The sequence below is a fragment of the Typopeltis vanoorti genome, chromosome 17 (assembly GCF_054136105.1).
Source record: "Typopeltis vanoorti isolate ZY-2024b chromosome 17, IOZ_Tvanoo_1.0, whole genome shotgun sequence".
In the NCBI taxonomy this organism is placed as follows: domain Eukaryota; kingdom Metazoa; phylum Arthropoda; class Arachnida; order Uropygi; family Thelyphonidae; genus Typopeltis; species Typopeltis vanoorti.
In genome coordinates, this window is record NC_143565.1 from 17,841,801 (window position 1) to 17,857,286 (window position 15,486).

Genomic DNA, 15,486 nt, shown 5'->3' on the forward strand with positions numbered 1-15,486 from the left:
AGTTTTATTCTATTCTGGATCAGGATAAATTGTCGGATACTGCCTACCAGGTATTTTGTATGTTGTTTGGGAGCACATATACTTGTGAACAAACATTTTCGGTCATGAACTTCAGCGTTCATCTTTAAGTGATATCAATTTAGAGGCCATATTAAGAACGGCCACTTCAAAAACACGACACCAAACTTTGATAAAATAGTGGCAAGAAGGAAATGCAATGTGACATTCAGTCACTGATAATAAGTGTGATATTCTCAGTGAAATTATTAGTAAATTTTGTGTTTATGTTTAAGTGGTTTTTATTGAGAAATTTTGCAGCTATATCTGTAAATAATTTTGATTATAACTCTAAAACATGTAAATATGTATATTAATTAGTATTTACTGTAGACCTACTAACAAATTTACTTAAGTTTAGCTGCAGTGGATTAGTCTAAGATTCTAGGTCTGAAGTGATCTGGCCCTTGGTTGGGTGGTCCAAGTTGGGCTTGGCCCTCAAAGACAATCAAGTTGTGCAGGCCTGCTTTACAGCAATACACTTCAAAGGATTTTCAATAAGACAATGTGAATTTTAAATCTGAACTGAGACAATAATCCCAGCATAATTTTTATTTCACTGACTGATACATTTTAATTTAACTCCAGTTATCTGCTCCTGAACCACCCCACTCACTGTTGGTAGTAGGTGGAGCACCTGCAACAGCACTAGCAGCAGTGGCAGTTACAGCAGCAGCAGCAGCTGCTGCTGCAGCAGAAGGCGGGGTTGACCAGTCATCTGTTTCCTGAGCAGACCAATCAGTAGAAAAGGCAGTTGTCGGCTGAACTGGTTGAGGCTGGACAGCTTCGGACCACTGGAGGAGAAAACAAAATCATTAAAATAATACATGCATAAATAGTTATCAGAAATCTCTAATGCAGGGGTCTTCAACCTTTCAGACAGTGCGGGCTGCATTAAAAATTTCGATGAAGCACACGACCGACTAAGCTATACTGTGGTATTTAGAATTGAAATATGCTTTCCAGATTCACAAGGAATGCTGTGATTTGATACTTTACATAAAATCCTATAAAAATAAACAAACTCAGCTTTAAGAGCATAGATAGGAGTTGGGTTCATGATAAGTAAATACAATCAATACTTGAAAAAAGATAATTTAATGAAGAAAACATTCATTTTTTACAATGTCAATGGGCAACGTTTTTCCTTGACCAGCTTGATGTTGGGATCAATGTTGGCCTGTAATCTGAGTTCTTGTCTTGGATTTCATATGCTTCATTCTGGAGAACTGCTCACATAAGTATGTGCTTCCTAGCAAAATGCACATCTTTAAAGCATGCTGGCCAAGATTAGGGAATGTATCCTCAGAAATGTAGTCTTTGTAAAATGTAAGCATGGGCACACTGAATAATTTTTCTCTCAAAGAAGAGTTGTTTTCGAGTTCAAGCAGCTCCATTTGTACCGAGCCTGGCATTTCGGCAGCATTGACACTGAATGGTATTGAAAATAAATCTAAAGAAGAAAATCACTAAATCTCTCGCTTCACAACATGGCTAATTTTGTAGCATGCTCATCAAGAAGCTGAAAATGAGTTGTCTTTTTCTGCGAGTTGTGCCTCCCAAAGTTTGAGCTTGGCCACAAAAGCTTTGATATGATCAAATAGTGTGTGGATCAGTTGATCTTTGGATTGTAGCCACGTATTTAGGTCATTCATATGCAACGAGATGTCGGTCACAAAGGCAAAGTCTGTTATCCACTTTGGATCATTAAATTCTGCAATCAGATTCCCCTTGGTTTGCATGAACTGCTGTATTTTGCTCCTTAAATCAAAGACCCTTTTAAGAACCTTCTCTCTGCTCAACCAACGCACATCACTATAGTAAACCACATCGCCGTGATCCGCTTTGCACTCTTGGAACTGATGATGATTCAATCCTCTTGCTCTAATAATGTTGACGACAGTCACAATAACTTTCATGACATCCTCAAATGCAATAGTTTTTGCGCACAAATTCTCCTGGTGGATTAAACAGTGGTAATGGACAAAATCTTTTCCTTCTAGTTCCGGTTCTTTCCATAGCAGCGCAACAAATCCTCCGTTCTCTCCCACCATAGCAGGGGCACCATCAGTTACCACACCCTCGAGGTTGGTTAAGCTGAGGTTGAAACGCTGGAATGTTTTCTTAGCGGCTTCAAGAATATTAGTGCCTTTCAATGTTCCCTTCATAGGTACGAGTGCTAGCAGTTCTTCTGTCATATTGAATTGTTGATCAATGCCAGATAAAGATAGCCAGTTGTGCTGTATCCTTCTCATCTAAAGCAAGTGAATATGACATAAATTCGGATGACCGTTTTTTTACCACTTGCTTATCATTTGGCACAGAATATCCCCAGGAGCCATGAGACACACTTTCACAAACTCACCATCCAAGAAGACTTTTGATTTTTTAGCAATTTTTTCAGCTATTACTTCGACAAATGCTTTGCTCTCTTTCCCCCTCTTTTAAATCAATTTGGAGACGGTTCATTTTGTCTCATAGTGTCATTTTATATTGTATTCTTTTGATACTGACACTGACTCATCATCAGTCGGCACAAAAAAGTACAAATTGGTCCACTTTTCATTAAAAACCTGACAAGAATCAATTGATTTACGCTTTTTACTCGTAGACACCATAGTGATGGAAGGCGAACCCAAAAAATGATCCAAAATGGCTGTGTAACAGTTATTATCCACTGAATGTCTCACTAATGAAAAGTCTGGCAATATAGAACCACAATAGGCTATGGCTGACACGACACACCTGTGTGTGTGCTTATACATGAATATCACACTGTTCACAACTGACTGAGATTCTCTTGTATTTATATGAAAATAAAGAAGTACCGAGAACCTTCGAGATGTATCTGGAAGGCACTAGACAGCGCACTCGAATGAACTACTGCTTCAGCCACCTACCTGCAATGTTAGTACTAGTACTTAAGTACCGCTTGGCGCTGCCTGAAGAAGCATGTCTATTTAATACTTATTTTTATAGGGTTTTATGTAAAGTATCAAATGCACAGCATTCCTTGTGAATCTGGAAAGCATCTTACAATTCTAAATACTACAGGATAGCTTAGTGGCTTCATTGAAATTATATTTTATTTAATCGTGTTTTAATGTTAAGTAGTTATTTTTTCAAAATGGACAGCAGGCCACGACAAAGTGCTCTGCAGGCCATTCGTCGAAGATCCCTGCTTTAAAAGCTGCTTTGTTATATAAGCATTTCCTGATATGCAACTCAATTTGGTAAACAGGAAACGTTCTTAATTATAACATAATTCTTTAACACACATTTTGTTCATTATTCATAGGTGAGTTTAATAGATTAAATAAATTTGGATTTTATGGACTTCATCCCCCCCCCCAAGAAAGAAGATAAGTTATAAGTTTTGTACTCTAATTATGAAATCAAATACATTTCTGGGAAAATAGTAATTTAAGAACAAAACAATGACACAACTCTTAAAAAGGCAGTGAAGTTGACATCTTCCAACAAATTTTACTGATAAAAAGTGATTTTAAAAATAACTATGCACATTATTAATGTCCAAATGGCAAATTTTAATATATACTTAATAAATAATTCTTCACTTATTTATCCGAGCAGATGTTTGAGAATGTCTTAAGGCGGGAGATTCATCACTTGGTGAGACCACAGCCTCAAATTACTAGAGGTCTAAATTTCTATTACTAAAATTCCGTTTATTTGATTATTAGAGCAGTGTTTTTGGATTATGTTAAAAAAAACTTTCCTACATTACATGGGACAATGAACTATAATCATTCATAATAGCATACAAATAAAATAACTATTTAATTTTAGTAATTTTGGAAAGCATTCAAATGCTCCTATACAGATAATCTTATCTACTCCAAAATAGTGTGAAGAGCACACAGTAGTAGTTAATAACTTGCTGTTATCAATCTTGTTTTTTTTTTTTAAAGGAAATATATCAGATAAATTCATGTAGCAGTTTTGGATTTTGAAACAGGAATGATTAGCCATCTTATTCTTCCTTGATTTGAACATATTCTGGCTATTTCAAATAGTTTTCTTCCACCTGACATAGCCATAACATAATAGTTCTGTCACATGCATGCTCCAAGAACCAATGGTCTTCCTAATATCCATAAGTTAGACATGACATTCAGTCCATAGTAGACTACTTACTTCCAGGAACAACTGCATTGTGTCACCTGTGTGGTGATTTGGTCGGAGTCATGTGAGTAATCGTCTTTGTACGTTTTAATGACTGCATTAAACCCCAAGCTGATGGAGCCATTTGCTAATTGGCTATTGCAAAAACAATAGAGATCTACGTGTAAACTTTGGTATAAAAATGTGTGAAAATTGGCAAAACTGCTACTGAAAAGTTGGAGCTGTTGAAAGTGGCATATAGTGTGGATGCTCTGAAAAAGTAAAGTGTCTTTGAGTGGCATAAGAGATTCAAAGGTGGGTGAGATGTGAACGACAACCCCAGAAGTGGGCAGCCAAAAACACAAAAACGACGGATATAAATGTGAACAGAGTGGGAGATTTGGTATGGTCCAACTATGCTATTTAGAGGTGCTGAAAAGACAGATTCTGTTTAGAAAAAAAGACCTGAATTGTGGCCTAACAGTGGATCATCGACAGTGAGGCAAGCCATAGCGCACTCATTGTGCATGTGCAAGAGAGAATTTCTGGCCAAAAAATTGACTACTGAATTAGGCCACCCTGCTTATTCACCCACTTAGCTTCCTGTGATTTCTGGTTCTTTCCAAAATTAAAGACTGTGCTAAAAGGACAAAGATTTTCTGACGTCGCTGATATCTAGCATAATGTGATGTGTTCCAAAAAGAGAGTTACAGGCCTGTTTCCAAAAATGGGAACACAGTCTAAACCAGTGTATAAATGCACAAGGGGGGGGGGGCTACTTCCCAAAGGGTGGTACGCGAGTGAAATTGACAAGTGTGTGTCGTCTGACATCTCTAAAGAACCAACTAGGAAGAAGCTGAGAAAACTTCGTAAGTATGATATAAATTACTTGAAATGTGGATTTTCATCGACAGGAAATGAAGAGGAACCTATTCCATTATGTGTAATTTGCAGTGAAACTTTAAAAAATGAAGGCATGAAACCATGTAATTTAAATTGCCATTTTGAATCGAAACATAATGAACGCAAGGACAAACCTGTCGAATGTTTTCAAAATAAACTAAAAAATTTAACAGAATCTCAAAAAGTGATGTCGATCATGTCATGTGGTGAAAACATGAATGCTTTAGAAGCTTCATATTGTGTGTCGCTATTAGTAGCAAAAAGTGGTGCAGTGGAAACAATTGGTGAAACTTTGGTCAAGCCTGCAGCAAAAATAATAGTGGAAATTATGATCGGAGATAATGCAAAAAGATCTTTTGATCAGATTTGCCTTTCAAATATAAAACAAACATTGTTATCCGATATACGTAAGAGTCGTTATTATGCGTTGCAGGTAGATGATTCCGCGAAAGGTCTTCAGGGGGTCCGTGGCAATTTTCGGCTACGCATCATTAACGCATGGAATAATATTTAAGTTTGAGATTGTAAAAAGTTCCTATTGTATCACTGAATGAGGTACAGAGACACCTGCAGGCTGCTTAATGTTTCTCAACAAACATTGCAATTAGAGACAACTGGGACAAAAACGGAACTAATGAATCGCATGACCCCACCCATAAAATGCTGTATAGTAGACAATCAAAACCATATGGTGCACTGGTGTTGGATTCTTAATGAAGAGAAATTTAAATTATTAATACTCTCCTCAGAATCCAACATAATCCACCACGGCAAAGGCTACATTTGTAAATATTATTTAATGTAAATCACTTGTTTATAATTTAATATTCATATAACTACCTTTAATTTTATCTAATATTTAATCAAGAACGTATGTATTAATAGTAGAAAAACTCTGTGATAAAATATTATTAAGCTATTTTAATTATTACTATGTTAATATTATAAGAGTGCTTAAGGGTCAAAGCTGTATAACTGAGAGGAGACCTCCACATAGACTTTAAAGGAATGAGGAGAACCGACCAGGGCTTCTGACCTAATGTCCAATCCTCACCTTCTCGTGGTGCACCCTGTTGGGTATCTACTTTGATACTGAACGAACGAGGATGGGCTGGCAATTTGGGATTTAGCCGACCAAATTGTATTCTTATTGGTTAAACCAAAATAAAAAATGATGGTACAACATGACAAAATTTCATGCCAGCTGGGGCGTCGCCCGGTTAAACAAGACCCCCGTTGTTTTCGCCAGGGAACCAGGGCGAACAGCGAAAAGTCAGCTACTGGAACAAATCTGAAAACAAACCCCAACTCAACATCACCAGAGTTAAAGATTGGTACTATCAACGTAAGAAGCCTGAATGGCAAAGAAATGGAGCTAGCTGAGAAATTAGATAAGTACCAGATTGACATAATAGGGGTGACTGAAACAAAAAAGACCAAAACTGGTGAGATCTTTCTGAGCAATAAATACAAAATGTTATATTCAGGCAATGACAATCAAGGAAAAGAAGGAGTAGCCATAGTATTCAACACAAAATACGAGGCTAATCTTCTTGAATGGCAGTCAGTCTCAAGTAGAGTAATGTGGGCAAATATGAGAATGGGGAACTGGACGATGAGACTTATTTGTGCCTATGGTCCCACAGAAGGTTCTACTAAGGTAGAAGTGGAGGAATTTTTTGAGGCTTTAGAAAAAGCAACTGACACATTGAAAAAGGAAAAGTTGGTCCTTGTTGGGGATCTAAATAGTAGAGTAGGAAATGATTGTGAGACATACAAAAATATTTTGGGAAAATTTGGAGAAAAGAGCAAAGCTAATAATAATGGCAAATATCTGTTGGATTTCTGCTCAGGACATGGACTGGTTATTACTAACACCATGTTCCAACATAAAAATGTGCAAAAATTCACATGGAGAGAAGAGGCTAGGAATAAGAAAAGTCTCATTGACTATGTTATTGTTGATGGTGATGTTTTCTCCCTGGTGCAGGACACCAGAGTGTACAGAGGATTTGAAATTGGAAGTGATCACTATTTAGTCTTGAGCAGGATAAAATTGAATTTCATATTGAAAAGAATAACATGTAAGAAAGTTTTAAAGCGAATAAAAGTTGAGCAGCTCTCAGATGTGAACTGTAGACTAAAATACAGAAATATTATTGAAAAGAAAATGAAAGAGTTTGAGAACAGGAATCAAACCTTGGAGATTCAGTGGCAAACTCTGAAGGAAACATTGATTGATTCTGCCAGAGAGGCATGTGGTGAGGTTGTGTGCAAGGATAAAGAAATAAGAACTCCCTGGTGGACACAGGAAGTTAAAGAGGCAGTGAAGGAAAAGAAGAAAGCATATCAAAAGTTCCTGGCAATAAGTCAGCTTTTACTCTTACAGAATACAGAGACAAATGTAAGAAAGCTAAACAGTGTGTAAAACTAGCTAAACAAAAGTCATGGGAGGACTTTGGCAAGAATATAGAAAATAAATATCAAGAAGGTGGCAAAATATTCTGGAGGTTGTTGAAGAAGCTTAGGAATGGAGGAAAGAGTGCTGTAAAAGGAATTAGAGATGATAAAGGTGAAATGAAAACAGGAGAAAAAGATATCCTTGAAGTATGGAGTAATTACTTTGAAAAACTGCTAAATGAAACAAGCAGTGATGACAGCACAGTGATAAAAAAACACTGACCAGGCATGCAGTCAGGAATACATATCCATACTTGAAGTAGAAAAAGCCATCAAAGGCTTGAAATGTGGAAAGGCAGCAGGAGTAGATGATATTCGACCAGAAATGCTGAAGTATGGTGGTAAAAGAGTCTTACAGTGGCTGCACTGCATAGTTCAGAAAGCCTGGACAGAGGGACGAATTCCCGATGATTGGAGTAGAACTCTCATAGTACCCATATATAAAAAGGGAAATAAAACTGAATGTGAGAATTACAGAGGTATTTCCCTACTGAGTGTTCCTGGCAAGATCTATGCAAGTATACTTGAGAAACGGTTGAGAAGAATTGTGGAAGAAAAGCTTGGTGAAGAACAAGCTGGATTCAGGCCAAATAGAGGCTGTCAGGATCAGATCTTCACTTTACGACAAATAGTCGAGAAAGCATGGGAATATAACAAAGATCTGTATTTAAGTTTTGTCGATTTGGAAAAGGCATATGACAAGGTGCCAAGAGAGAAGCTATTCAATACGCTGCAGTTATATGGTGTCAATGGGGCATTATATCAAGCAATACTTAGTCTTTATTTGAGTTGTGAGTCAGCAGTTAGAATTGAAGGAAGTACAGGAAGATGGTTTAATGTTAAATCTGGTGTGAGACAAGGATGTACATTATCCCCTCTGTTATTCATTATCTATATGGATCACATTATGAAGGAATGTGGTATTAAATCTGATATCAAAATTGGAGATGTTAATGTCAGCTCTTTGCTTTATGCGGATGATGTTATACTTCTAAATAAATCCGCTACAAGTCTGCAAGATTCTCTGACTAAATTTAATAGCTGTTGTAATAGATATGGTATGAAGGTCAGCAATAAAAAGACAAAGACAATGAAAATAGGCAGAATCATTGAAAATGTCAACTGTGTTGTGAATTCAGAACCTGTGGAACAAGTAAAACATTTCAGCTACTTAGGCACAATTTTTACTGAAGATGGTAAACTAAATATAGAAATAGACAACAGAATCAGCAAAGCTGGTATGGTGGGAAGTCAATTGAATAAATTCATATGGAATAAGAAAGAAATTAGTCGGAACACTAAATTAGCTGTATACAAGACTGTGTTCAAACCAATTTTAACTTATGGATCTGAGAGCTGGGTCAGAAGTAAAACACTTGACCAAAGACTAGAGACCGCAGATATGAGAGTCCTGAGAAAGATTAGAGGCGTGAACAGATGGCATCAATGGCAATATCATATTAAAAATGAGGATATTAGGAAAGAACTTGACATTGTTAGCATCCAGGAATGCGTTAGCAGAGCTAATCTCAGATGGTATGGTCACTTAAATAGAATGGGAGAGGAAAGATTAGCAAAACAAGTGTTCTCTGCCATGTTGGCAGGAAAACGACCCAGAGGAAGACCAAGATATAGGTGGATTGATACGGTACAAAGTGCCTTAGACGATAGAAATATAAGATCTGATAATGTTGGAGTCTTGACAAGTAACAGACTGATTTGGAGGAAAATTGTAGATAGGAAGTTAGTAATGATGTAATTTTTTCATGTAGTACTGTCATATCCTGTACACCCCTTGAGGGTACATGGCAGGAATTTGATGATGATGATGATAATATTATAAGAACTTGTATTTGATAATTTAACTGCGCATTATTTGAAATGTAAATATTCTCTATTTATTCCTGTTTGTGAAAGTTTAACGTTATGTAATAGCTCAATTTTATTTATGTTTTGTTTTCATGGAGACGCATGTAAGTAAGCGAGCACGAGAATTGGAACAGAACGTGAAGAGGAGGTTTATTGAAAATGCCGAAAGTTTACTGGAAAGTTAGAGATCTCGAGAAGAATTTAGGCAGGAAAAATGGATATAAAAAGGAGAAACACTGAAAAAAAAAAGTATTAGGAGATTAGAGATTTATTAGAGAGAGAAGGATTGGCATTAGGTTGGAATCGGGCATTTGGCAATCACAGTGCGATAATAGTGAGTCGGCAAGTCACTCAAGCAACTAAATAAACTCATTGAGAAGCAATTAGGTAATAAGTTTCTGAATAACAAATAAAGCAACGGAAGATAGCTGAGTGACTAGCGATATTTTAGTTGAGATTTATTTTCAGGGCCGACCTTTCAAGGACACATTGAAACGTGAAGCATAATAAGAAGTAACTAGAGAATAAATAGAGGCAACAGGGTTGTGTTTAATAATAACGGTGTTTAGAATTATAGTGCCTAAAGAATTATTTGAATGCCGGAGGAATGAACATCTGTACATATAAAACCCCAAGTTAAAGAATTATTGTGTATTGCCCTAATTCAAGAGTAATCAGTAGTGCTTCATACAAGAACATCTGATTATATGTATTGTGCCCGTAAATTAATTCAGTTAATGCTAGAAGATTTATTTTAATGAGTGCTGCTTATTGTTAAAAGTGTTTACAGTTATAAAAAGTATTTGTGTGTATGTTGATGAAGGAAGAAGATTAACGGTAAGATTATTCCAACTTTAGTATTCTATACAGAGAAGTGTGTGTGTGTGTGTGTTTCATCCTAGAATTTCCTTATGTTAACAATAACTATCACGAAGATTAATTGAAGTGAAAATTTAAAAGTGTTTATTTGTGAAGAAGTATTACTGCAATTTTTATTGTATTTGGAACTTAAGGAACTGTGAAAAGACTGTGATATAGAGATAACAGGTTTATCTTGTCAGAGTTTGATTGTACTTATCGGAAAAGTTGAAGTGTTTTTAATAACTTAATTAGTGATTTGAAGTTAAGTTTAAAATTAAATGTTTGTTTTGTTAATCTAAAGTTGTATTTTGCCTGAATCTCTTTTACTGCACCATTCATAAAATATTCAAACCAAAGCTGGTAAATTAAGTAAGTCAAATATACTCGGCCAGTATATTTTTTAAGGAGTAATAGTTGAGGGTTGATTTATCTTCAATTCTTGAACTAATACAGATATAGGAGTGGCGCAGTCTATAAATATAAATTTTCTCTGTATTTGAATTAGAAATCAACTCACAACTTATCAATTAGTTAAGAACATCGTAATAGTAATTATGTCGGATCTAAAGTATGTGTTAAGAAGAAGTAGGATCCAACAAAATGGCGCGGTGGGCAGGATGAATTAGGGCTTTACTTGTAAAGCCCTAATGGCAACATATGGTTTTGTTTGAGTGAACGTGTTAGAATGTGTTTCAGATGTTATGGAATTCGGTTGAAGGGAACTAGCATTTCAACTGAACTGTCGGCTTGTCTTTGTCAATTAGTAGCACGATCTTTTGTTAATACCGCGCCAACCATGTGAACGTCTTCATAGCTGCTTTATCTCTACTGGCCTGCCATTGCTGTCTGTTGCGAGTTCTGCTTTCACCAGCCATTTGTTGAAGGACTGTTTGTTAAATACGGTAATTTTTTTTTAGCTTTCAAATTCTTAAGTATGAATCACTGGTTAAAGACTGGATTTTTAAAATGCGCAAAAGAGAGGAACATAGTAGATACAAGTAGCTGTCAGCAACAAGAAAATGTTGATATTGTATCTGGATCAAGTGAAATTGATAAGTACGTGTTGTCTGACATCTCTAAAGAGCCAACTAGGAAGAAGCTGAGAAAACTTCGTAAGTATGATATAAATTACTTGAAATGTGGATTTTCATCGACGGGAAATGAAGAGGAACCTATTCCATTATGTGTAATTTGCGGTGAAACTTTAAAAAATGAAGGCATGAAACCATGTAATTTAAATTGCCATTTTGAATTGAAACATAATGAATGCAAGGACAAACCTGTCGAATGTTTTCAAAATAAACTAAAAAATTTAAAAGAATCTCAAAAAGTAATGTTGATCGTCTCATGTGGTGAAAACATGAATGCTTTAGAAGCTTCATTGTGTGTCGCTATTAGTAGCAAAAAGTGCAGCGGAAACAATTGGTGAAACTTTGGTCAAGCCTGCAGCAAAAACAATAGAGGAAATTATGATCGCAGATAATGCAAAAAGATCTTTTGATCAGATTTGTCTTTCAAATAGTACCATTCATCGAAGAATCACTGAAATGGCTGAAAATATAAAACATTGTTATCCGATATACGTAAGAGTCGTTATTATGCGTTGCAGGTAGATGATTCCACCTCATTACAAATCTTCTAGTGTTCGTTAAGTACGAAAAAATTCAAAAACTTCATGACGACCTTTTATATTGCCAACCCTTGCCAGAACATACAACAGGAGAAGAAATATTCAACAGTATAAATACCTTTATCCATCAAAACAAGCTTGATTGGAAAAGTTGTGTTGGACTAAGGAGTGAAATCCGTAGTCGGATCTAAAAGAAGGGCTTGTTTCAAGGATTCTTTTTTTCCATACCGATGTTCGTAGACTTTCTCGTGGAAAAGTCCTTACTTGTTTATTTCAACTTCGGAATGAACTACAAGTGTTTCTTGATGAAAAGTTTGAATTAAAAATGCATTTACATAATTGGAAATGGCTCATTCAAGTAGCACACCTGGCAGATATATTTACTGTATTAAATAGTCTTAATTTATCTTTACAAGGCAAGGAAATTTCTATATTTCATGTCCAAGATAAAGTGAACACCATGTTGGCAAAAATGAAGTTACGTCAAAAGCGGGTTGGTAATGGAGAATTTGACCTGTTTCCATTGCTTCATGAATTGTTCGCATGTTCAAATGAACAAATTGATGATGATGATGTGAAAATTACTATCATGCAGCATTTAAAAAGCTTACAAATGAATCTAGAAAAGTATTTCCCTGAATTGGACATTAATATTGAGTGGATAAGATACCCTTTCAATAAAAACAAATTTATGCCAAAGGGTCTATCGTCAATAGAAGAACAACAACTTTTAGAACTAGCTTCTGATGGTTACTTAAAAAATAAATACAGCGAGAATACGTTATCATCATTTTGGCTACAAATACAGAATGAATTTCCTGAATTAACAGATAAACCTCTAAAGTTCATTTTTCTATTTCCAAGTTCACATCTGAGCAAAGTTGGATTTTCGGCCCTTGTAGAGACGAAGAAGAGGAATCGCATTATAGATGTCGAACCACATCTGAGATTGTAATTAACAACCTATAGAGCCAAATTTTGCTGAAATTTTATCTCACTATAAGCAATTTCAATCCTCTCATTGATGATAAATTATTTCAAGTAAGTAAAACTTTATAGTATCTTTATAAAGTTTGTTCTATTAAAAATAAATCATATTTCTTGTTTACATGAACATATAAATTCAAATAAGGATATTTTTTAACATTTTAAATTAATTAATTAGGGATACTTCATAATAATGAAAATTTAAGGAGTCGGGGGGTATCTGAAGTTTGAGAAACACTACACTAAGGTATAGTTCCGAACATAGGTTTTCTACAGGTGCATTCCGGGAATTTGTCATACCTTGTGTGTTCCAATAACTGATTTGCAAAACATGCATCCAGTTCATTTATTGAGCAATTTAGTTGGCTAACCTAACCTTCCACCCTTTTTTGAGAGGATCCTGATACCTTATATCATAGAAGTATCATTTTCTTCAAAATTTTCTAAAACACTTCATCTATACTCTTCTTACAAATCACTCAATAAACTCAGCCTTTTTGCCTACAATCAAGGATGTATCAATCTGGAGGTCACAAAGATTCCTGTTCTTGTGGCCCACAATATTGACAGACCACTGAGTTTATAATTAATAAACTATTCTTTTACCTCAGAAGTTGTTCTCCTTTGGAGAAATACTCAACCAAGAAGGGGGCAACCTTTCTAGTCTTTAGAATTTAAGAGACTAAGGAAAGCCCAAAGGTCTACTAAATCAGATAGATGGAAAGTCATTATGAAGGAAAGTGGTATTAAACATGATATCAAAATTGGAGATGTTAATGTTAGCTCTTTGCTTTATGTGGATGTTATACTTCTAAATAAATCTGCTACAGGTCTGCAAGATTCTCTGACTAAATTGAATAGCTGTTGTAATAGATATGGTATGAAGGTCAGCAATAAAAAGACAAAGACAATGAAAATAGACAGAATCATTGAAAATGTCAACTGTGTTGTGAATGGAGAACCTGTGGAACAAGTAAATCATTTCAGCTACTTAGGCACGATTTTTACTGAAGATGGTAAATTAAATATAGAAATAGACAACATAATCAGCAAAGCTGGTATGGTGGAAAGTCAATTGAATAAATTCATATGGAATAAGAGAGAAATTAGTCGGAACACTAAATTAGCTGTATACAAGACAGTGTTCAAACCAGTTTTAACTTATGGATCTGAGAGCTGAATCAGAAGTAAAACACTTGACCAAAGACTAGAGACCACGGATATGAGAGTCCTGAGAAAGATTAGAGACGTGAACAGATGGCATCAATGGCAATATCATATTAAAAATGAGGATATTATATAAGAAAGAACTTGACATTGTCTGCATCCAGGAATGCGTTAGCAGAGCTAATCTCAGGTGGTATGGTCACCTAAACAGAATGGGCGAGGAAAGATTAGCAAAACAAGTGTTCTCTGCCAGGTTGGCAGGAAAACGACCCAGAGGAAGACCAAGATATAGGTGGATTGATATGGTACAAAGTGCCTTAGATGATAGAAATAATCCTGTACACCCCTTGTGGGTACATGGCAGGAATTTGATGATGATGATGATGGAAAGTCATTTCCTGAATCTGGGAATGACTTTCCATCTATCTGATTTGTGGGGAGTGGTTTTAAACCATTCAAGATTAAACATTGTTTAAAAATGCAGCAAAATGAGTAAGGTTGTAGTTTTAATATTAACAAGCATAAGGTGTTGCATTTTGGAATGTACAAATATAAAGCTATGTACTATATTGATGAACCCATTCTTCAGGAAAGTCTTCACATAGCCACTAGATAGTGAAGATAGTGAAAAGGAGTGTCCTGAGTTCAATTCTCATCACCAATGTGAGTAGTTTAAGGATCTTTCTCAGACACAGCCAAGTTAGCTGGTCCTGGGTATGGACAGCGGGGTTTTTCTCCCCAGTTTATCTGGAGTTTTTCCTCCAGTAAGCAGGCAAACTGGCCCTGTGAACCCACACGGATTACAATCAGGAATACTTAAGACTCAGCCATAAGCCTGATTCATCAGCAATACCTGTCCCGAGCCCAAATAAAATTTGGGGAGATTGAGATGGTGCCATACTTCCCTATAAAAGGGAAGTACAGCACCTCACAGCCATTATATCATCATACAAATAAATAAACTGCACTATGAATATTCCCATACCTACTATTATTACCTCTAGACTCCATTTGAATCTGAAATACATCGTGCATTTTTTGCCATCTCCTAAGTGACTATCGCTGCAAAAGGCCAACCCTTGCTACTCACCATGGCAACTCAAGTTTCCCTGCCTTAAACACTCTCACTTGACCAGAGAACAACCTCTTCATATGCTTACATCTTTCTACATTCAAATGCAGCCCATCTCTCACATATTTCTCTCTTTATCATCATATGCACTCCAGGCATTCACATAATCCAGGCTTCTCTTTTGGCACATTCTTGTCATAATTGCCACAGCAATAATTAATGTGCCATTAATTATTGCTGTGGCTATTCTCCTTAAGTCTACATTATTATGTGTAGGCAATATGCTTAATATCTTTTCACTCACACTTTTTCTGCTACACAATTTGTAATAACTTCAGATCTCTCTAAACTACCC

At 35.9% G+C, this 15,486-nt stretch overlaps 1 protein-coding gene across 1 annotated transcript in view; it reads right to left on the minus strand.

Annotated features, from left to right (window-relative positions):
• Positions 1 to 565: 565 nt before the first annotated feature.
• LOC150097196 (small ribosomal subunit protein uS2-like) overlaps positions 566 to 15,486 on the minus strand; it is a 55,473-nt gene continuing 40,552 nt past the window's right edge. The window contains exon 6 of the mRNA XM_090406872.1: positions 566 to 851. Within this exon, the coding sequence (XP_090262998.1) occupies positions 636 to 851 (216 nt within the window). The 3' untranslated portion in view covers positions 566 to 635. The remainder of the gene's footprint in view (positions 852 to 15,486) is intronic.